We start from the raw sequence: 22,251 nt of genomic DNA, 5'->3' as shown, positions 1-22,251 counted from the left end.
CTAAAATCGAATGGACACCACCACGCCAAATACACCGACTTAAAGCATAAAAGTGTTCTTTGAATGGGAAGGGGGTGTATTGTCCACTTCGCAGACCAAGAACAGACCCATTGGCAGTCTCATACAAAATACACCCGTCCAAAACAACGACACACCATTTGCATCGCTGGCTCTTATTTCGCCAGGTTCAGGGCAGAACATCGTCCGTTACATGTACCAAAACACACACACGCACTCCTCCCACCATGTTCTTCAAAACCGATCCACCCAGCGCATGTCTGCTTGGGAAGACCAGCCCTCCTCAGTAAGAACCCTCATGAGGGAGTGAGGACCCTCTTGAGGGACGCTCCCCTTCCACTTACGCCATCGCCGTCAGCCTGTCGGCCTCGAGCTCCACGTGTTCCACCAGCTCACCGCCCAGCGTCCTGGCCAGGTCCACGAACCCGGCCACATTGGGGGCCACCTCCGCACCGCCCCGGCCCGCCGGCATGTCGCCCTCACAGCGGAACGCCGCCAGCGGGCGCGGGCGCAGCGCGTCCGGGCGCACCACCACGCCTATGACATCGCCTCCGCAGCGGTCGTGGCAGACGAGCGCCCAGCCGGCGGCGGCCGCCCGCAGCTCCGCCACCAGCCGCTGAACGGGGTCGAACTCCGCGGCAGGAACCGCCTCGTACGGGAGTTTCGAGTACGGGTCGGCACGCGACTGCTTCCCCGCCGGGTCGACCGCCTGGTGGCGGCGCGGGATCTGTTTGCGCCGCAGCCGGATACGGATGTCGAAAGCTTCCAGCGGCGGCCGGAAGATGGCTCGCCAGTCGCTGAGCGGGTCCGCCGAGGCCGGTGGAGCGTTCAGCTGAGCCGTCAGAAGCTCGTGAGCCGACGACGCCAGTTTCTGAGAATGGCGCAGACAACATTGATATTAGCCGTTTTCGCGACGGGCTTTCCGGCGAGCGCACCTGATTTGACCAAATCTGCACCTAATCTCTTTTACAGCAAATATCTTTATTTTATTAATTTATTTCAGAGTTTTAATCGATGATGCACTCCGATAATATGACAAAGCAGGCATATAAGCAGTTAGTGCAATTCTAGCTTATAGCTACTAAGAGACGCACTGAACCTGATTTGACCAAATCTACACCTGATCTGCACCAGATGTGTACCAAATGTGTACAGATGGCCGTCGTGAAAACGGCTAATAGCGTGCTATCTGAGTGGGCATTGTCCCCACTTCACAATCAAAACATATTATGCTCAGATGCTCATCTTGGGTCACGCCCGTTGCAGTGCCAACTTTTGGCAGCCAGTTGAGCCCAAGGGGAAGGGGAGAATCGCCTCCAGGGCAGCGAGTGTAGCGAGGAGCAACTGGTTGTGCTTCAAAACTTGTCGAAAATCAAGAAAACATTTTATTTCATTTAGCTGTTCGACCAGCACTGAGGCTACCAGAAGTTAAATTTTCAGAACTTCAACACATTTTACTAAAGCATCGACACTCTTCGTCTCATGCTTATCCAGCAAACATCACCCCTTTCCGACCCTCTCCCTCACCTGTACGAGCTGTAGCACCACGGCGGTGGGCCGGTCAGGTCCCCCCCCCCCCCCGATGCCACTCCCCCCTCACCTGTACGTGTTGCAGCACCACGGCGGTGGGCCGCTCGTGGGTCCAAGCCGTGCCCGTCTCGTCGTACGGCGTGAACACCACCAGCGCGGGCAGCCGGTCCCGCTCCGTGCGGAACCTGGCCAGCAGGGGGGCCTGCTGCTCGGCCGTCAGCTCGCCATTCAGCCCGACCAGCAGCGGCTGCTGGCGCCAGTCAGTGTGCGCCAGCAGCCGCAGCCAGCGCAGCAGGGCCGCCGACGGCTGCTGCGGCACCGGCAGCGGCGCACTACCGATATACACCTGACGGACGGGGGGGGGGGGGGGAGAGATTATTACCTCTTATCTCTGTTACATGCCGCTGCCCAAATACACCTGACAGACGGAGAGACAGATGAGAGAAGGGCGAATAAGGATGCCATTTGCCGACACCACTCACCCACAGTGACAGTGACCTGGGCGAACTGCTCAATGGATGAGCTACTGACAGGACAAAACGAACATTTGAATGAGTTTCTGTCCCCTTATGAAATGTATTCAACAGCTGTATAAATTCTCGAGAAAAGCAAACGTCAACAGCGATCATCACAAATCGGGGAGTGAATCTCCCAGCCCACCGTACACAAACATCATATCATAAGAAATACTATAGTTCGTTTATTTTCAAAAGGACGCTGGCTCAAAGTTCAATATCGAAGCTCTCACGTGAGTTTTGGCAGCTTCAGTGTCTGGCCAAGAATTTCTTACCGAAAAAATAATCGATTTCAAATTTTGCACGGTAAGTAGCGAGAAATTGTTTCTTAAAATTGAACATACTATGATGACGTCACTGGTGGCAGCAGGCACCCAAATGCCCGTGCAGTGGGACAAGTGTCAACGAATTTGAGTGAAACTTAGTTTTTCACTGTTGCCGAGCTTATAATCGAGTGAGCGGTTCCGTCCATGATAGTCATAAGTTAAATTGAAATACATGTTCGACAGCATGACGTCACCGCTGTTATCATATCTGCTTCCAAAACGCCCATATGGAAATTATCGGGAAGAAATCACATGTTAAAATTAGTCGACGTTCGATTTTCTCAGGTTCAGTTTTTGCTCGTTTTGCTCGCTAAAACACGTGCTTGTTCGAAAAACATACTTGGAGCCAGCGTCCTTTTGAAAAAAAAAAACGAACTATAAGTGTTCACACTTCACGCAAACCCCATGAACACCCAAACACACATACGCACACATATGTACATATGGCAGACGTCGTACCTGAGCCATGAGCAGTTCGGCGGCGATGTCGGGCACCAGGTCGGACATCATCTGGGCAGAGAGCCAGCGCAGCGCCAGCCGCACCGAAGCGCTGAGAAATACACAGAAGGAGGTCAGAATGAGCAGGGCATAAAGCCACACAAGGGAGGACCAGAGAGCCAGCGCTGGGCCGGGCGCACCAAGGCGCTGAAACAGACAGCAGTCAGCACGGCGCGGGGAGGACCGAGAAGGACATAAAGCAACAGAGGGAAGAGCTAAAGAGGCAGAGGATCCATCGATGCACTGAAAATCTAACCGGCAGCCCGAAAAGCACGACCGACAGCTCTGACACAAGATCTCACAGAACGAAAGGTTTGCTATTAAACGGTCTGACGCACTGAGACTAAAAACACAAATCGCCAGGGCTCCCCAGCACGCTGAAAGCTAGCGCCATCCATCCATTTACACGAGACACAAGATTAGCCACCGGGCTCCCACCCTTCTCCTTTCGCACCCACCTAGAGGCGGGGTACTGTCACTGTCTGCAGAGCGCACCCCCCCCCCCCACACCCACCCACCTATAGGCGGGGTACTGTCTCTTTACCCCCCCCCCCCCGCCCGCTGACCTATAGGCGGGGAACTGTCTCTGTACTTCCCCCGCCCCTCCTCCCTCGCCCGCTGACCTATAGGCCAGGAACTGCCTCTGCAGCGCCCCCCGCCCCATCCCACACCCACCCACCTAGATGCGGGGTACTGCCTCTGCAGAGCGCCTCCCCCCCCCCCTCCCCGCCCGCTAACCTGTAGCCTGTAGGCGGGATACTGCCTCTGACCTATAGGCGGGGAACTGTCTCTGATCTGTAGGCGGGGAACTGTCTCTGACCTGTAGGCGGGGCACTGCCTCTGACCTGTAGGCGGGGTACTGTCTCTGACCTGTAGGCGGGGTACTGTCTCTGACCTATATGCGGGGTACTGTCTCTGACCTGTAGGCGGGGTACTGTCTCTGACCTGTAGGCGGGGTACTGTCTCTGACCTGTAGGCGGGGTACTGTCTCTGACCTGTAGGCGGGGTACTGTCTCTGACCTGTAGGCGGGGTACTGTCTCTGACCTGTAGGCGGGGTACTGTCTCTGACCTGTAGGCGGGGTACTGTCTCTGACCTGTAGGCGGGGTACTGTCTCTGACCTGTAGGCGGGGTAATGTCTCTGACCTGTAGGCGGGGTACTGTCTCTGACCTGTAGGCGGGGTACTGTCTCTGACCTGTAGACGGGGTACTGTCTCTGACCTGTAGGCGGGGTACTGTCTCTGACCTGTAGGCGGGGTACTGTCTCTGACCTGTAGGCGGGGTACTGTCTCTGACCTGTAGGCGGGATACTGCCTCTGACCTATAGGCGGGGTACTGTCTCTGACCTGTAGGCGGGGTACTGTCTCTGACCTGTAGGCGGGGTACTGTCTCTGCAGCGCGCCCAGAGCCGAGGTCAGCTTGGGCAGCTGCCCGGTGCGCCTGTCCAGCTCGGCGGCCGCCTCCGGCTGCTTCCTCAGCCGGAGGATGGCTGCCTCGCGCGGGTAGGCCACACACAGTCGGAACAGGTAGCCGTCGTAGATGACCAGCACGCAGTCGCGGCGGGCCGAGGCGATCAGACCCAGACCACCCAGCTCCTCACGAATCTGCGGGGAACAGACAAACATATCAACACATACAAACATACAAACACCACAAAATGTCAGACCCAGACCGGCCAGCTCCTCACGGATCTGCCAGGGAACAGACAAACATATCAGCACATACAAACACACATACATCACAGAACGTCATACTGACACCGCCCAGCTCCTCACGGATCTGTGGGGAACAGACAAACATATCAACTCATACATACACACAAACACCACTGAACGCCAGAGCCAGGCCGCCCAGCTCCTCACGGATCTACGGGGAACAGACAAACATACGAACAAACATACAAACAAACATACATCACTGAACGTCAAACCCAGGCCGGCCAGCTCCTCACGGATCTGAGGGGAACAGACAAACATATCAACACATACAAACATACAAACACCACAGAACGTCAGACTGACACCGCCCAGCTCCTCACGGATCTGCGGGGAACACACAAACATATAAACACATACAAACACACAAACACCACAAAATGTCAGACCCAGACCGCCCAGCTCCTCACGGATCTGCGAGGAACAGACACACATACACACACACACACAAACATACACACAGTCGCGGCGGACGGAGGACGAAGACCGAAACCAATCAAATCAACAGATCTGAGAAAATATAGTCACCGCCGCCGTAGCCGTCATGTGCCAAACTGTGACCTCCAAACTCAAGAACGTGACAGCAAATTGATATTTATGTGAGCACCCGTTTCAGAATATAGCCATAGACGATATTAGTCAGTAAAGAAGGTGAAAAAGAGCGTACGTGATTTGCCTGACAATGTATTTTTCTTTCAAGCAGAAGGGTGAGCCTCCCCAAGTCTCTCTCCCCAGCGTGCCCACCTGCAGGTGCAGTGCCGAGCGGACGCGTCGGATGGCCTCCGGCTCCTCGGGCCACTTCCCGCTGATCTCCAGCTGAACGACCACGTCACAGACGGGAGCGTACGGCAGCGGCAGCTCCGTCTGACGCTCCAGCAGCTGATTGGCCTGTGAGAGAGGGGGTGACGTCACAGACGGGGGCGTACGGCAGCGGCAGCTCCGTCTGACGCTCCAGCAGCTGACTGGCCTGTGAGAGAGGGGGTGACGTCACAGACGGGGGCGTACGGCAGCGGCAGCTCCGTCTGACGCTCCAGCAGCTGATTGGCCTGTGAGAGACGGGGTGACGTCACAGACGGGGGCGTACGGCAGCGGCAGCTCCGTCTGACGCTCCAGCAGCTGATTGGCCTGTGAGAGAGGGGGTGACGTCACAGACGGGGGCGTACGGCAGCGGCAGCTCCGTCTGACGCTCCAGCAGCTGATTGGCCTGTGAGAGAGGGGGTGACGTCACAGACGGGAGCGTACGGCAGCGGCAGCTCCGTCTGACGCTCCAGCAGCTGATTGGCCTGCGGGGGACGGGGGTGACGTCATATACGGCCAGCTCCAGCAGCTGATTGGCCTGCGGGGGACGGGGGTGACGTCATATACGGCCAGCTCCAGCAGCTAATTGGCCTGCGGGGGACGGGGGTGACGTCATATACGGCTAGCTCCAGCAGCTGACACCCCTTTGGGTGTGACATGATACAACAGTCATAGGCAGGGGCGTAGGCAGGGGGGGCCACTGGGCCATGGCCCCCCCCCCCCTTGGGCGCCGAAGGCGCCCTTTGCGATTGGAGGGCGCCGGAGGCGCCCTCCAATCGCAAATGCAATTGTGATATAATCGAATCGAAAAACAATCGCGACTGGAGGGCGCCCTCCAATCGCGAATGTGTTTACAGGGAAAATACGGATGGAGGGCGCCCTCGGAGGACGCCCATTCCAAATACGCCCTCCAAATACGGTTGGAGGGCTCCCTCGGGCGCCCTCCAACCACATTTGTAGGCTGTAGCTCTCTAAGCGTAACGGTGGTCGCCTATGTAAGCCGCTGTCCCGTAAATAAGCGCCCTCTCACCCGAAGGCGCCCTCCTGTAGGTCGCCACCCTGCTACATATTGCCGCCCTTCTGCTGATCGGCGTCCTCATAATTATTGGCGCTCTCCTACCTATTGCCCCCTCATGTGAAATTTTCAAGGCCGCCTTTCTCCTTTTTGGCACCCTATTGTTCAGTGCCGCCCTCCTACCTATTGGTTCCCTAGTCCTTTCTGTTGAATGTTAATCGGGGCCCTTCTCTTATTGGCGCCCTCGTGTTGATCGCCGCCCTCCTAACCACTGGCGTCTGGCACCCTCCTGTTGATCACCGCCCTCCTATCCACTGGTACCTGCCTGTTGACCAGCGCCCTCCGCACAGACGCCCTCCTGTTCGTGTCATCCTCTTGAGCAAAGGCGCCCTCCTCACCATTGCCACCCCCCATTTTAATCGTCACCCTTCCGCTCATTAACGACTTCCAGTTGATGACCGCCCTCCCACCTATTGGCGACCTCTTGTTGATCGCCACCCTCCTATTGGTGCTCTCCTGTTCCTCGCCACCCTCTTACCTGGTGGCGCCCTCCTGTTGATTGTTGATCGGGGCCCTCCTACCTATTGGTGCCCTCCTGTTGATCGCTGCCCTTCTATCCATTGGCGCCCTCCTGCTGCTCGCCAACTTCCTACCTATCGGTGCCCTACTATCGAAACTCGGGATGTTGATCGGGGCTCTCCTACCTATTAGCGCCCTCCTGTGGATTGCAGCCCTTCTACCTATTGGCAACATCCGTTGATCGCTGCCCTCTTATCATTTATTTACTCCTTTGGCATGTTTTTCAACTTAGTCGTTCTATTGCACATAGTTGATGTCTTGCCTGTGAAAACTGCCACAAATGAACGTGCATTCAGAACAATGAATGAAGTACCTATACCTACCAAAACTATATACGCTCTACGATGCATAAAACACGTCTTTGGTCTTAACGGATTGATCCTACTTTACGTGCATCATGGCATCTATATGGATTACGATTAAGTATTGTCAACAGGTTCGGCCGCAACAGCATGGGCATCTGAAGTTTCGGTGATTGAAACTGGTTATGTGGGTACACTGTATGCATCTGTGAGAAGGCTATGAAGGCTGGTCTGAGGTAATTTGGATGATGTTTACGCATCTCGCGCTCCGGTATCAATCCGATACGGTGATCTGGTGCGTAGATATGCCACCGCCAATAAACTTTTATACATCGACACCCATGAGCCAAGCTTTCTATACAGTTTGTGTGGCAGCGGCCCGACCAAACCTTAGGTATTTTTTACACCTTCAAATTTGGTAAAAGAGCGAGAGGAGCTTTGAGCGGTGATCGTATAAAAGGCGTGCCTAAAAAGCGGAGGAAAAGGTTGTTTTCAAAAATTTCGCGCGCCTTCGGCGCAGCATTTCAAGAACACTTGACCTTTTGTGACCTGGAGTATAAAGAATACACACGATGCAAAATCAATGCAGCACGACCTATACGAGGTTACGCAAAAAAAAACTGGTGGCATGGTAAAAAACGCCTCCCCCCCCCCCCCCCCCACCCCGCTGAGCGATTTTTTATCTCGCGACCGTATGGCGCCCTCCTTGGGTGAGGTGGCGCCCTCCAAACCCTTGGCCCCCCCCCTTCGCGATTTTCTAAATACGCCGCTGGTCATAGGCAACAGACTTCACGTCCACCTTTGATTTCAAAGTCCCTCACGCATGTTTTTATGACTAGATTAGGACCGGTTGATCCACAGAATCACAGTCCCGTCTCCTTACAGTCGTACAAACTCCCTCGAAACCAACTAGTCTCCAGCCATCTATCCATAAAGCTGAGCTTCCCTTACCTCTTCACTCTCTCCTCATATCCAGGAACCGGCCCTCTCATCCCTCCCCTCCCCCATACTTACCCCCTCTCTGACGGTCCTCCCACTGAGCGCGTGCCACATCTCTCCCCCTCCCTCCCCCTTTACTCACCCCCTCTCTGACTGTCCTCCCGCTCAGCGCGTGCCACATCTCTGGCAGGGGCGGGAACGGCGCGGCGTGTCGCAGCGCCGGCGCCGTAGCCAGCACGGCGGCCACGGCCAGGGGGATCCCCTCGAGCCGACGGAGCACGGCAGAGAGACGTCCGAAGGCGGCCGACAGGGCCAGCTCTGCCTCCTCTCCCGCGCCGTACGGGAACGAGGGCAGCTGGCGCGTCTGGGACAGCAGCGCCTCCGGGCCATCGGCCGGGTACCGCAGCGCGGAGGGGGGCACCTGGGGGGAGAGGGGGGGGGGGGTGATAGACTAACACCGCCCCCGGGCCGTCGGCCGGGTACCGCAGCGCGGAGGGGGGCACCTGAGGGGGGAGAGGGGGTAGTCAGAGGGGGTGATGGACTCCGGGCCGTCGGCAGGGTACCGGAGCGCGGAGGGGGGCACCTGAGGGGGGAGAGGGGGGTCGGCCGGGTACCGGAGCGCAGACGAGGGCACCTGAGGGAGGGAGGGGCAGTCAGAGGGGGTGATAGGGTGAGGCTGGGACAGTGACGAGGAAGGATCGGGTTGAAAAGAAGGACAAGGGCCAGGTTACAAGAACTGTGACCTGCATGATAACGCAATGAAGTCTTCTGATGATTCAACGCTATTCCGATAATGGTAAGGAACAATTATGTTTGCGTTATCTACCAGCCGAATAATATTCAGCAAATGACTATGTGTGGAAGATATCCAGCCTTAGAAATGAACCAAAAAAGCAAACCACATATATAAGTTCAATTCAACCGCTTCCTCTCCTCCTTCTATAATCGACTAGTGCCTATCTCATATTCTCCCATTTCCTCCCGCTCCCGCTCACCCTGCTCCCGCTCACCCTGAAGTGCAGCTGCAGCAGGTGTGCCACTATCTGCCTGCAGACCATCCTGTGTTCGAGCAGCGTCTCGGCCCGCCACACCACCGCCTCCTGGATGCTGCCGTCCTGGAAGCGGCGCGTGCCGGCCAGCGCGCCCCAGAAGCGGCGGAACTGGGCGGACGCTTCGCGGCTCTCCGAGTCCGGCCCCTTGTCCACGATACTGGTCAGTCGCTCCGGGCTCAGCCTCACGCCCAGCGTCAGCGAGTCCGGGTCCGCGGGCGGCGGCTCCGCCGGGGTCCACACGGGGTCCGGGACCCGCGCCGTGTCCAGCAGCAGGACCCGGTCGGTCAGACCGCGGCGCAGGGTGTCCAGCACGCGCGGCAGCACCGCCTGCAGTCCGCCGCAGGGGTAGTCGCGCGACGGCGTCAGGTCGGCGGTCAGGGGCGCCGTGCTGATGTGGAACACGTGGTCCATAGACTCCAGGAACGGCAGCGGCGTCATAAACAGCGCCTGTGGAAGGGAAGGGGGGGGGGGGTGTCAGTGAGGTGAACGGTAGCGATCGACGATAACCATCATAGTAGCAAACAATTATAGATGGCAATCCCTACACTTTGAACATCAAGAACGGACAATTGTGACAAGCTCAGATATATCTAGCGCTATTATGAAAAGAGTACGTGATGTGAAAATCGGCTGTACTAGAGCTGTAGCAACTACAGCGAACTACGTACTACCCCAAAGTAGAATACTACCCTAAAAACGTACTACCCTAAACTAGAATTCAGGTAGCTTAAGTATCTTGAAATGAAAATACCGCAGGCAGCAAAAGGAGTGTTGCTCCTCAGCCTTTCCTCCCACCCACATATCCACACACCGACAGCCCCACCTGAAAGCTGTCGACGTCCGGGTCATCCAGATAGGCGACCGCCCGCGCCGCCTCATCCCGGAGCCGGGAATAGGTGGCGCCACTGACGCTCCAGGCGGCGTTCAGAAACCCAGATGGCGCCACCAACACCACCTCGAAACTCTGACAACCGGGAAGAGCAGAGGTGCGTTTGTGGGACAACATAACAGGGCCGAGAACTGGAAATTTAAGAACAAAATTGTGCATAGAAGTAATGTTGCAATCTACAGCCAATCTGGAAAATATAGAAATAGTCATAGACGTGATGCAAGTATCAAAAACCGCTGAACCTCAGCGAAGTTTGCAACAGCCTACACACTATGTAGTTTAGTGTTTACATCCTCAGCAGCTCTGGTCCAATCCCTCCTCCTCACCTCTTTGAAGATCTGCAGGGCGGGCTGGTGGCCGGTCGGGTTGGCCACGAACGTGATGCCCTCTGCAGCCCAGTCTGTCTTGGTCAGCTGTACCCACACATTGCGCATCACCTGCAGAGGAGAGCGGAGGTCCGTCAATGGAGGGAGAGTGGGGGGAGAGTGGTACCTCGACTTACTGCCTGGGGATATTATCAGCCAGGGAGATAACAAGGCTAAGGGGGATGAGCACAAGAAGATAATACGGTGATCGGGGCCCGAGGAAGATCATAGTCACTGGGGAGATTAGAAAGTCAATGAGGGATTAACAACGAGTGTGGAAATAACGCGGGGATATACATTATACAAGAATAATGGTGTTATGAGGAGGTAGGTATTGCATGCTACTGTGTTCTCTCCTCTTCTTCTGTGTGTGTTCTCTCCATCCACAGAACTCTAGCTTACTCCCTCACAACGGATTGATCTATCCTCTCTATCTGCCTCTTCGCTCCCTCACCTGATAGCCGCTCATCAGTTTGGAGAGCCTCCTCTCCTGGAAGAGCCACAGCACGAACAGCGTCAGCACGCCGAGGTCGACGGCGCCGGCGCCTCGGTCCAGTCCGCGCTGCCGGAGCCACACCGCCAGCATCCTGAGCGCAGTGCGCGCGGCGGGCGCCTCGTCCACCCTCCGGCGGCACCAGTCGGCCAGCTCCACAGCCGCCGCGTCCGCCAGCACGGCGCTGTTGTAGCGCGGCGTGGGCGCCTCGCGCTGCGGCGGCACCGCCTCGCCCGTCAGCCACTTGCTCTGCACGGCAGAGGCGGTGGGCGCGAGCCGCTCCGGCGGAAACACACCCGCCGGCGGGACGGGCAGCAGGCGGACCGAGTGTTTCCGCGCGCCGCGGGCGGACGGCCGCAGCAGCAGCGCGGGACGCAGCGGGTCAGAGCCGAGCAGCGTGAACTCACAGGAGGAGACCAGCTCACAGGAGCGCAGCCGAGTCGCCAGGAACGTCAGGTAGAGCGCCCGCTTCCGGGCGTACCTGTGGGCACAGAGCGGGGAGTTAGGGCGGGTGGTTTGAATTATTGACACGTCGAGCTCAGTTTCAAATTTTAAAAAGATCATTCAATAACTTACACCTTCCTTTCTGTCAAACTTTTCCAACATGTTATTCGACGACGTACATTTCTGTCAAATCCTCTCAACAAGTCATCCAATGGCTAATATTTTTGCATCACATTTTACCATACCCGAAGTGACTACATCCTAACTGCATCCTCTCTACGACCGTCAAACATACCAACCAGAATAGTCCCGAAACACTGCCACCTCTCCCTGGTCCCTTCCCCTTCTCCCAGCTTTCCTTTATTTCCCACCTGGCGTTGACGATGTCGCCGGTCTGCACGCAGCTGGGCGGCATCTCCAGCAGCAGGTCCACGGTGCCGCCCCTCTCCAGGACGCCGGCGGCCAGCGCGCCCGACTCAGTCACGGCAGTCGGCGGCGCGAACCCGAACGGTAGCTGGTCAGCCGCCGGCTCCTCGGGGAGGGTCACCGGCAGCGGCACGGCCAGACCCGACTTCTGCAGCCAGGGCTGGCGGCGCAGTGGCCGCGACGGGCGCGTCGGCAGCGCAGCGAGCCACTGCCGGAGCTCGGAGAGCCAGGCAGACAGCGAGGAGGCCTGCTTCTCCGACGGCGTGATCTGCACGGAAAACAATAGCGCCGAGATATGTCAGTCAGGATTTAAATTAACGTCAGTCAGTTAGGTCAGTTAGGATGGAGACGTATTCAAACAGCATAATGGTGAAATATTATCCAGCAGCCTCTCATACTGCAAACCTTTCCCTAAATCCCTGTGTCTCCTTCTAATCCTGCCTCCTTTATTACATAACCATAGTCTGCCCAAAGGCACCCATCAGCTCTGCTGTATGCCTTGCGATGGGACAGAGGAGTCTCTGTCTCCCCTCTACCCCCGCTCCCAGCTCCCCTCACATGTCTGGGTTGGTCCCCTCCCCTCCCAGTGCCCCCGTCTCACCTCAGCCAGCATCTCAGTGGTCTGCAGCTGGAAGAGGTTCGAGTGGAACAGGTTCTGCGTCTGCCGCAGGCTGATGAGCTCCTCTGCCGTGGGCGGACGGCGCAGCTCGGCTGTGCGCGCCCTCTTCCGCGGCGCTCCCTCCTCTGCCTCCTCCTCCCCCTCTGCCTCTGCCTCCTCTTCCTCCGCGGACAGGCCCTCCATGTCGGAGCTCTCAGAGCCCGACAGAGTGGTGGCGGCGGCCGGGTCGTCCTCCGCCTCTGTCAGCTCCATGGCTGGACTGAGTGGCGAAATAGCGGCACTGCTCGCGACTGAGAAAGAGCATAAACACATCACAATTACAAGAGAAGTGAAGGGAAGTCTGCGTAGAATGACAGAAACGTCACAGTGGTCGTGCATCAGGCTTCAGGCTTCGGCCTGAAACCAGATACACAACCACTTAACCTAAAATATTTGATTTACCATTGCCTGAAATCTTTCCTAAGGCTCCTAAGTGAAGCACTGCACTGCTTGTTTGTTTGTTTGTTGGGGGTTAGGGGCGCGCCGACTGCGGGGTCATTTTGCGCCCAGCACTGCACTGCTTCACTACAACTATTATCATGACGTAACTTTCAATACATCACTCAACCTTGGAGTTGATTCACTTCATATTTTATTCCATGAGACGCAAAATGGCCAGTGGAGTCGGAGGGGCAGGTGGAGTCGGAGGAGTATGTGAATGACAGTGATGGTGAATATTGCACGGATCATTGGATGCTTTGCTACCTGGTTGCAGGGATGTGAAGTCAGAGTCAGGGCCAGAGTCAGAGGCACCTCACACCTGGAATCGACACTCAACAGTTCTGTCTGGAGTCAGAGTCAGAGTCACCAAAATCTTACTGACTCTGACTTCAGAGTTGGACTTAACAGTTAACACTGCACAGTGCACAGCTTAAGCCTCAATGTCATGCCCTGCACCTGTTTGCTTGGGGATCCTACACTAGTTGACCTAAAAAAAAATTGTTGAAAAAAGGCCAAATTCCGGATCCTGACTCCTGACGAGATCCTAAGATCCTGACTTGTAAGAGCATTTTGAGAGAAAGAAGCAGAAGAAAATGAATTCTCTGGAACCTGTTTCAATTTCTGCACGTTATTTATAAGGCATCTCATTGCAATTTAAGGCTTTGGAGTTTGGAATGCACAAAGGATGGCTTCAGGCAAAATAAAAGACATCTGCACTAGGATTTTAAGAATAACGTCTGGAATCTGAGCTGAAGTCAGAGTCAGAGACAATTTTGGAAGCCAGAGTCAGTCAGAGTCAGAGTCACCAGAAAATTGATAGACTCCGCCAGCAGTGTAGACTTTGCCATGAATAACTATCAGTTATGAAATCAGGAGGCCAAAGAACCACATGTAAAATCCTTGCTACAGTCACTCTGGCGATCGGACCTAATGTAGGCGAATGTACCATATAAAAATACGTATTTTTTAACCTTTTTAGCCAAGACTAGAACCAATCAACACAAACACAAGCAGCAATACATTATCTCCAATACCATATCCTCCTCCCTACCAGGGTAAAAAACAAATTGCCTGGGATAACGAGGCAGTGTAAGTACAATATTTCATAAATATTTTATATTACCCACATTTTCTCTTACCTACCGAGGAGGGTATCACGCGTGCAGTGCGTGCGTTACAAAGTTCAGGAAAGTGATGAAATTATGTTCAGACCAAACCAATCCCAGGTCTACAGCTGCAGATATGATCGCCGTTGCCTAGCAACCAACTATTTTGCAGGAAGTTGCTAGGAAACAAACGAAATCGAGAAATATATCAAAGTGCAAAAGAGATTTTCGAACAGGATTACACACCAAATCACATGCCTCTTTTTGACGCAGGTGCGCAATATATGAATGAAAATTTGGAAGCATTCCGCCTTCAGTGGTACCATATTCTCCTTTATGTTTATTTTTATTTCCTTCACGGCAGTTAGAACTGCCGCTTACAGTTGCAAGTTTCAATTCAAGTTCAAGTTCATTCCCCCCCCCCGTCGGTACTAAGTTGGCGCAGACCCCCGTCGGTGCGCGGGTTAAGTCCGAGCTACTAAGACTGCCTCCTCATTCACCGGCTGCTCACTAACACAGAAAATGCGCCCCAAAATCTGAAGCCGCTCTTTTAGAGTACCTATCGACTGCGGACGTGAGCGAGCGACATACAAGATACCTATAAATAACGCGACATACACGCGTATCCGCTGGTTCCGCTCTGCAGACGCGGAGATGTAAGTTGGAGGCGACGCGCCAGTTTATAGTTTATACCGCTGCGATCGATCCAAGCGTGGAACGACCTCCCCACCGACCGGAGGGAGGCGTGCGTGAAACGATTTAGAAATCGAGTCCGAGAGGTGATAGGTACTCTCCCCAACATAGACCGAAAGCCGAAGCAAATCGTTCTTCTTATCAGCGCCGAGTGTCATCTAAGGGTTTTAACATCACTTGTAGGCAGTTATCATTTTTCCATAGGTACGCGGATTTCATCAACCATTACTTTCATCATTCATGTCTATTTTTACATTGTACAGCGTCACGTTTGTCTTGTCCTGACTCTGTGGTGAGAGCCAAATACGATTCAATTTGGAAACCACAACGATGCGCAATACATATGTACATATGTAGGGGAGAGTGGTGCAGGAGGCCCCCCCTTAAGCTCAGTTGCTATTTTTAGACAACTGATAATATTTAAGAGCAAACGTGTGCATGCGCTGTGAGCATGCATCATTTTCCCATACATATTTGCATTCAAAATGAATCTAGGGGGTACAAAAACCGTAAACTTTAACATTTTGGAAAAAGTTGCAAAAGGGCCTCTTACACTATGGGTATGGTAAGACGCCCCCCCCCCCCCGGGTGTTTCACAAGTCAAGTCGACTTGTAAAAGACGCTTTGCGAACACAGCTGCAAGGCCTTTTATTTCGAAAAGCTAAGCAAATACGGTGTTATCGAAACCAAAAACACTTCCAAAGCGCTCGAACAATGCGAAAACTAGCACAACCAAACGCTGATGACCAACGAAAATTGTACCTATTACCTCTTAGAAAAGAAACAGAAAAAAGAAACAAAAACAAACTCCTTGAAAAAAGAATGCCACGCCTGCCGCAGGTGCAGGCGTTTTATCATCGGGGGCGTTTTTTATCGGGGGGCGTTTTATCATCCTCGAAGGGAGGGCCTCTTAAAAAAATGCAGTGTTTTAACGTCACAATATTTATGGTTTATGAGACATTTGCAGCGCACCAGAACAGGGTCTATTCTGAAGCTAACATGTGACAATTTCGATGAGATAAGATTGTAGTTTATAGCCATTGTTTTTTCAGATATGTAAGGGTGATAAAGATGCATATATCTAGCAAGTAAAGGGGCAAAAACAGAAATAGACTTACCAAAAGTCGCTGCGACGCACCTGATACCTCAGGTTTCGTGAGTTGTTGTTTCAAGAGGGCTTCTGCTTTACGAGAACATTAAAAAATAAATAACATTATTGGTTTGGTAAAAAAAGCGATGGGGCCTCTTACCGACCCTGGGCGTCTTACACGGATCTCCCCTACAATACCTACACAAACTTTATACTGCGGTTCATCGGTATTTCGGTAGGTACTTATGAGCCAAGGGGTAGGTACCATTTACGTCGCCTTCTGCTTTTTTAGAACTTCCGTGAATTATCATACACTTACGTTCACTGGCAGGGCCAAGGGTAGCATTTATAGGGCATTTGCTCCGTTCGCAGCGTCAAAACTTGGCAAAGTTTCGCCGTCTCCCTTGCATAAGAAGATATTTTTTATAAGGAACGTTGTTTTAGCTGCATTGTGAGGTACCTATAAGTAAGCGAAATCCAAGGATGTGTTTGGAAATTGGAGAACCTTTGTGTGCCTCCCATTATTTCTGGACTTGCCAGTGCTTTCATACGTTTGCATGGACTCAGCATTCGTGTCGTCCGTGATTTCTTGCAGTCTGAACATCCGTGTCATCCGTGTAATTTCCTCGACTGAACAGTGAACGGACGTGCCCCTCAATGTAGCCGTCCCACTGTATTTCCCATTGGCTGAACTTGCTCTGCGTACCGATCACACGTAAAATCCGATAAAGCACCGAACTTACAAGTGATTTCCTGAATTATCACGCAGAGCACAGCATGGCCTAAACAAACCTCATTGATGTTGAGTATATATAGATTGACAATTGTTGATAAGCGTTTAGAAAGGCCTTTAAATTAAATATTCATTTGCTTTAAATTAAGAATAAAGTTAAAATTGAAAATTGGGCTCTATATCGTTTTTTCAATTTTAACTTTATTCTTAATTTAAAGCAAATGAATATTTAATTTAAAGGCCTTTCTAAACGCTTATCAACAAACCTCATTGATATGTGAGAGCGGAAACTACCACACATAGGATTTGGTATAATTCATTTATTCAAAGTATCTGAAGTATGATAGCATTTTGAAGTTAACAAGGCCAACATTCCATTAAAATGAATTAATTAAATGTGTCCGGTAAAGCACCCTAGAGTACAGCACCCATGATGGAGGCACGCAGAGCTGCGGACGGCCCAGCGGCTCCGTGCTGCCGACTCCCGGTGGCGCTGGATCCAGCGGCTCCGTGCTGCCGACTCCCGGTGGCGCTGCAGATCCAGCGGCAGCTCCTCCCCTACGCACTGTCGGTGAAGCCGACCTGCATGTTGTCCATGTCGTAGGCGGCGTAGAACTGCTGCATGAACAGAGTGCCGACCGTAATGTCGGCGGGAGGCACCTCTGACAGGCCCACAAAGCCCGACAGACACAGGCTCTCGCCGCCGGTCAGCGGGATGACAACCGTGTACTGGCGCGGGCTCATCTGCAGCGAGCGGCCGGCGATCACCAGCTCCAGCGGCGGCAGCGTGTCCAGGGTGGCGCAGTCGAGCGCCGCCACGCCCGGCTGGCCGATGTCCGTGCCGCCCAGCGCGTCGTTGATGGTTTTGGCCATCTGCATGGTGAGGAAGAAGTAGGGGCTGACGGAAGTGGCGCCCACCCGGCAGTCGGCGGCGCACACGCTCACCTCGCCGACGGTGACGCTCTCGGCCGACACCATGTTGTCCACGATGGGCGTCCAGGTGAGCGGGCTGGTGTAGCGCTGCTCGTTGATGCCGCCCAGGGTCAGCTCGCCGCCGACGCCGTCCCGGCCCAGCCAGATGCCGGCCAGCCGGTCGGCGATCACTCCCTGCTCGGCCAGGGCGTCCAGGATGGACGGCGCTGCCGGACTGAAGCCCAGACCGAGCACGCCGTCGTTGGGCGCGTCGGTCGACCACTGGTTCCAGACGGACGTGGCCTCTCCGAAGAGCACGTCGCTGACGGTGGCTCCACCCAGGCTCACCGAGTCCTTTGAGAGCACGCCGCTGATGTTCAGCCCTCCCGGGAGGTCGAAAGGAGTGCCGTCCTCCTGTGGAAGACCGTCAGTTTACATCACAAACTGGCTGAAAAACTGCGGCAGCCAAGTGTTGTAGCCGCAGCAGGCTGTGACAATGTAATAACTGCTACTTTAGCACGCTTAGTAGACTGCAACGAAGTGTTTATCGAGAATATACGTACGTTAATCATCACAGCAAGGTATCCATTTCGCTATCCATTTCGGATTCTTCCGCTCTATCCTCAGCTCACACAAATCCTTCTCCTCGGCACCTTAAACCCCCTGGCTGCTGTTCGGGCCCGACGGTCGCCATCGCCCGATCGGAGCGGCTCCCATATCGGTGCGCACAGCTCACTGCTGTGCGGTTCGGTGACTGCTGCGGGGCCGTGTGGCCCGACCGAAGTGTCCCTGTGGCGGCCACAGCCCCGGCGGAGCACCATGATGGCCGCCCAGACCGCAATGGCACCCCTAATGTCCATTACTTTTCGGCTTTGCGATGTCCTCGGTATGCCGAGAGGGCAAACCCGGCAAACCAGGCCAGCCCGCAGCAGTTGACGGCGCGCCTGTCTCAGTGGGAGGGCGCCGCCGGCCGGCCGGCTCACCTGGTAAGTGGACGAGGCGGAGGCGTCGTACTGCCGGTGGCTGGTGCAGTACGGGTCCGAGCATCGCACAGAGTTGAGGCACGTCAGGCCGTCGATGGCGACAATGACCGACATGGGCTGCCCGGGAGTGCCCACCTCGAGATCACCGACAAAAAACTGCTGGCCCTGAAACGGCACCACGGGCCAGTCAGTGCCGTCACCAACCCCGAGCCGCTCTTCATTACATTTGGTGAAGAGGGCAACGTTACTTCTGCAATGCTTTTTAGCTTTATGACAGGTGGGACCTTCAACGACAGTTCTCGCCTCTCGTGTCTTTTTCTGAATTTGACAAGGCCCTCTCCTCTGTCCGTCCAAAAATATCCGAGCCTGTCATTTGTCCAAAGATATCCGATCCGTGAGCGAAAATTTACACACAACAGTCAACATTGTTATGTAAAAAAACGTTTTTTTACAAAAAAAAAAGTTTTTTTTCTGAAATAGCTTGTGTCTCAGGAAAGAGACGACACTGTTTATGCCGGCATCGTGTTCCTTTCGTCAAGATGCGTTGAATGAATGGCAGTTCGACATTAAAAGATCATTTTGAAAATCTGACAAATGATAAGACTAAGACTTGACCGGAAAGGGTCATGTTGCACATCAGTCGATCAATGTCGTCGAGCTGAACAAATCTGGTGTGTTTCACCGCACGTCATAGCACGTCTTTATCAAAAGTTATAGTATAAAAATATCGTTCACCTTTCATGACATGGGATGACCTCGGGCACACAGATAGGTCACGGGTGCACTTTTCCGATTCAGTGTGTTATGTTTACCTATGAACCGATGTTTGAGTGTTTAGAACGACATTCGTCCAAAAGATGTGTATTTCAATTTTCTGCAATGGGGCCGTCCATAAATTAGGTACGTCATACGTTTTTTTGCCATTCTTGATACCCCTTCCCCTGTTCACTGAAGTTGAGCTAGCCCTTCCCCCTCCCCTTTGTTACGCTAATGAAAACTGTAGCGTGAAAAAACTTCACTGTTCTCGCTTTTTATGAGATAGGTAGGGGAAAGTGGGGTATAGCGGACCACCGGGGCAAAGCGAACCACCCACCCTGTTGTAAGTAAGTACGTATTAGCAGCGCTATCCATTTTTTAGATAGCCATTAGAAGTGCTTCCCATATACGCACTTTCACCTGCAGTGGCAGCCTGATCCGGGTGAGTTCCTTCGCTCTAGAGCAAAAAATGTGCGTTTTTGAATTTCCCTTCTAACTTCAGTGTTACAAAATAAATGTCATCATAGCTACCATGTTTATGCCTTTATTTTCATGAACGTCTGTACTTCGGAAATGCATTTATATGGCTGTAATTGCGTCGTTAAGCAGCAATTGTTATTCGGCGCATGTTGTCTGCAATGCGTGATCAAACAAAATATTTGAAAATGGGGTAAAGCGGACCAGAAACTAGAAAGTTCAGCATAATTCTGGCTAAATGGGGCAAAGTGGACCACTTCCCCCCAACACAGTGGTTCACTTTGCCCTGCGATTTTTTGTTTAATCAGAAACGTGTCTCATTTTATTCATGGTCAAAATCCGTCACTTTATACCAGACGTAGACAAAAGTCATCGACAGGAAAGTTAGAGCTAATACGAGTATAGTCGACTACATAATGATGTTCCACTCCTCAGAAGCTATCAGTTGACCGGAGCGCTAAGTTGTGCCGTTATCACGCAATTAAGCGTGTCGATTGTGAGCATTGGGACAAAGCTATAATCTGTGAACTCAGCCTGTGTGATGCGGCACAGCCTACCACTCCAGGTAAATAATGGCCCGTGAAAAGTGGAACATCATTCTGTAGTCGACTAAACATGGACCTTTCTATTAGGCACATTTACTTGGGAATCCCTGCGGCCAATGAAGCGTAGGCTTAGGACATTTCTTAGCTACCCTTCTTTACCCCACCCCCTATCATGTTCCACACACTATTCTTTTACATTGAAACCGACCAACTGCTCAATTATAAATCACCGTCATATGTAAAGTAAAACTATCAGATAATGACAAGCAGGCTGTCACATCATGCCCCTGGGCGGAACTCACGGCTTGGAAGACATCCCTGAGAGGCACATAGACGGTGCCCGGCGCCGTGTTCAGAGCGGCCGCGCAGCTCAGAGCCAACAGCAGACGCAACATCCTCCTGAAAACCAAACAGACAAACGCTCGGCTGCACTCAAATCCTGCAATGCTGTCTACTGGCAGGCATGTTCAACCTAACCCGTGCATGACTGGGGTGTATTTTACAACCGAAGTCTTGTGTTCAGTAGTTAGCCCAGCACCGCTTGGGGAGGGGTGGGTGCAAAATCTGCCCCTAACTCCTAACCCCTAACTTTAAATGTCTGTAAGTCCGAAAGTTTTCATTCTTGTTTGGGTCAGACCGCTTTAGGATGTTGACCTTAGGTCAAGGTTCTTAGGTCAAAGCCACGCGGGTGATAAAACTGCGTGGAGGATGTCATACTGAATATCATTCGATGTGGCATTTCTTTTGCGGGCAATTGATGACTCAACCGGCGAAAAACTATTGCACCAAACGACCTTAGTCAGTGATGCCTTATATGACGTCATGCCAGGTCTGGAATGCACAATTTAAGCCTCAGCGTTGCAAGAATCATTATACATCACGATTACCTATATTTGCTTGTTATAAGATTGGTGCATTTTTATATTATATAAAACATCCTGCAACCGTGTACGTCACTGCATGAGAATACCAACGTGAAAGGTATCAGATATGATAACGCATTTATGAAGGTTCATGAACAATCAAGAAATGTTCGCGAACATGTGGCCTTGAATGAAGGATTTCGTTAACTATCAAATAAAGAAATAAACAAACGTTGTTCACGAACATATATGGAAACATCAAACCAACTGACAACCCTAAAAAACTTATATAGGCGTCTAGAAAATTGCGGAGTCTACAACACACACCAAGAATTCGCGGGGCTTGTTCGCTCGCAGCCCCGCTTTGGCGGAGCTCCTGCGTAGTCTAGTCATGTACAGACTTACGTATGCACAGCGGTGTGTGGTCGACCTGTCAAACCCAACTGTGACCTCTCGGCTCTCAGAGCGAGCTGTGACCTGTCGGAGGAGTGGAGACTTGGCGGCCCAGGACAGTTTTATAGGCGGCCTTCTCGGCACTTCCTACATTGATTGGCTCGTCTTCGACGCCCACACACTGATAAGTATACTCGTACAAGTTTACGGGAGCGCCTGCACATGTCGTTGGCCGGGGTGGGGCCGAGGGGGGGGGGGGCGTGCAGGAAACGCCCGGCACCTTGTGGGCCAGGTGTCCGAAGGTAGCCGCAGAAACTGAGGTGGGCCGGACATGGCGCATTGCTCTGAACTTGCCAGGTCACTGCTGAGGACAGCAATATGCGGTACGAAATGTGAAAAAAAGATAGTGGTAGTTACGTGTTGGAGATGAGCTACAGTAATTCTGAGCATGATTATATAACCCGAGCCCAACTGGGATATTTTTATAACGCGCCCTACTGGGGGGGGGGGGGGGCTATTTATAGCTCACTTCCTAACTCCGAAACTACTGGGCCGATTGTCAAAATTCTAACGGCGTCTGATAGTCCTGGAAAAACTCGGGCGAATCCTAATTCCATTGACCTCGAAGTCACCGATGACGTCACAGGTCAGGTCAAAGTAAAAATTATCGACATTTTTGCTAGTTCACATTTTGGGCT

General features: G+C 53.1%; 2 protein-coding genes across 4 annotated transcripts; both read right to left on the bottom strand.

Moving 5' to 3' along the window:
* Nucleotides 1-58: 58 nt before the first annotated feature.
* On the bottom strand, nucleotides 59-14,272 carry LOC122391462 (nucleolar protein 6-like). Of its 3 annotated transcripts, none has more exons than XM_043385381.1 (13): nucleotides 14,130-14,272; nucleotides 12,505-12,812; nucleotides 11,849-12,171; nucleotides 10,995-11,514; nucleotides 10,502-10,612; nucleotides 10,110-10,250; nucleotides 9,245-9,733; nucleotides 8,377-8,655; nucleotides 5,346-5,489; nucleotides 4,258-4,490; nucleotides 2,849-2,939; nucleotides 1,619-1,894; nucleotides 59-889 (listed from the first exon to the last, which is right to left on the bottom strand). In XM_043385381.1, exons 2-13 carry the CDS (start codon nucleotides 12,772-12,774, stop codon nucleotides 359-361), a joined length of 3,408 nt encoding a protein of 1,135 aa, XP_043241316.1. In that variant the 5' UTR covers nucleotides 12,775-12,812; nucleotides 14,130-14,272; the 3' UTR covers nucleotides 59-358. The 3 variants fall into 3 exon arrangements, with proteins under 3 accessions (XP_043241316.1, XP_043241315.1, XP_043241314.1); XM_043385380.1 differs by having other exon boundaries at nucleotides 14,142-14,272; XM_043385379.1 differs by having other exon boundaries at nucleotides 14,146-14,272.
* Nucleotides 14,273-16,929: 2,657 nt separating this feature from the next.
* On the bottom strand, nucleotides 16,930-21,644 carry LOC122391468 (cathepsin E-like). The gene is made up of 4 exons (XM_043385391.1): nucleotides 21,566-21,644; nucleotides 20,600-20,696; nucleotides 18,520-18,684; nucleotides 16,930-17,950 (listed from the first exon to the last, which is right to left on the bottom strand). The coding sequence occupies exons 2-4, from the start codon at nucleotides 20,690-20,692 to the stop codon at nucleotides 17,183-17,185; spliced, it is 1,026 nt and encodes a 341-aa protein (XP_043241326.1). The 5' UTR covers nucleotides 20,693-20,696; nucleotides 21,566-21,644; the 3' UTR covers nucleotides 16,930-17,182.
* Nucleotides 21,645-22,251: the final 607 nt, after the last annotated feature.

The sequence above is a fragment of the Amphibalanus amphitrite genome, unplaced genomic scaffold, assembly GCF_019059575.1.
Source record: "Amphibalanus amphitrite isolate SeventyFive unplaced genomic scaffold, NRLGWU_Aamphi_draft 000438F_arrow, whole genome shotgun sequence".
NCBI classification, from domain to species: domain Eukaryota; kingdom Metazoa; phylum Arthropoda; class Thecostraca; order Balanomorpha; family Balanidae; genus Amphibalanus; species Amphibalanus amphitrite.
This window is presented reverse-complemented; position numbering and strand designations above follow the sequence as displayed.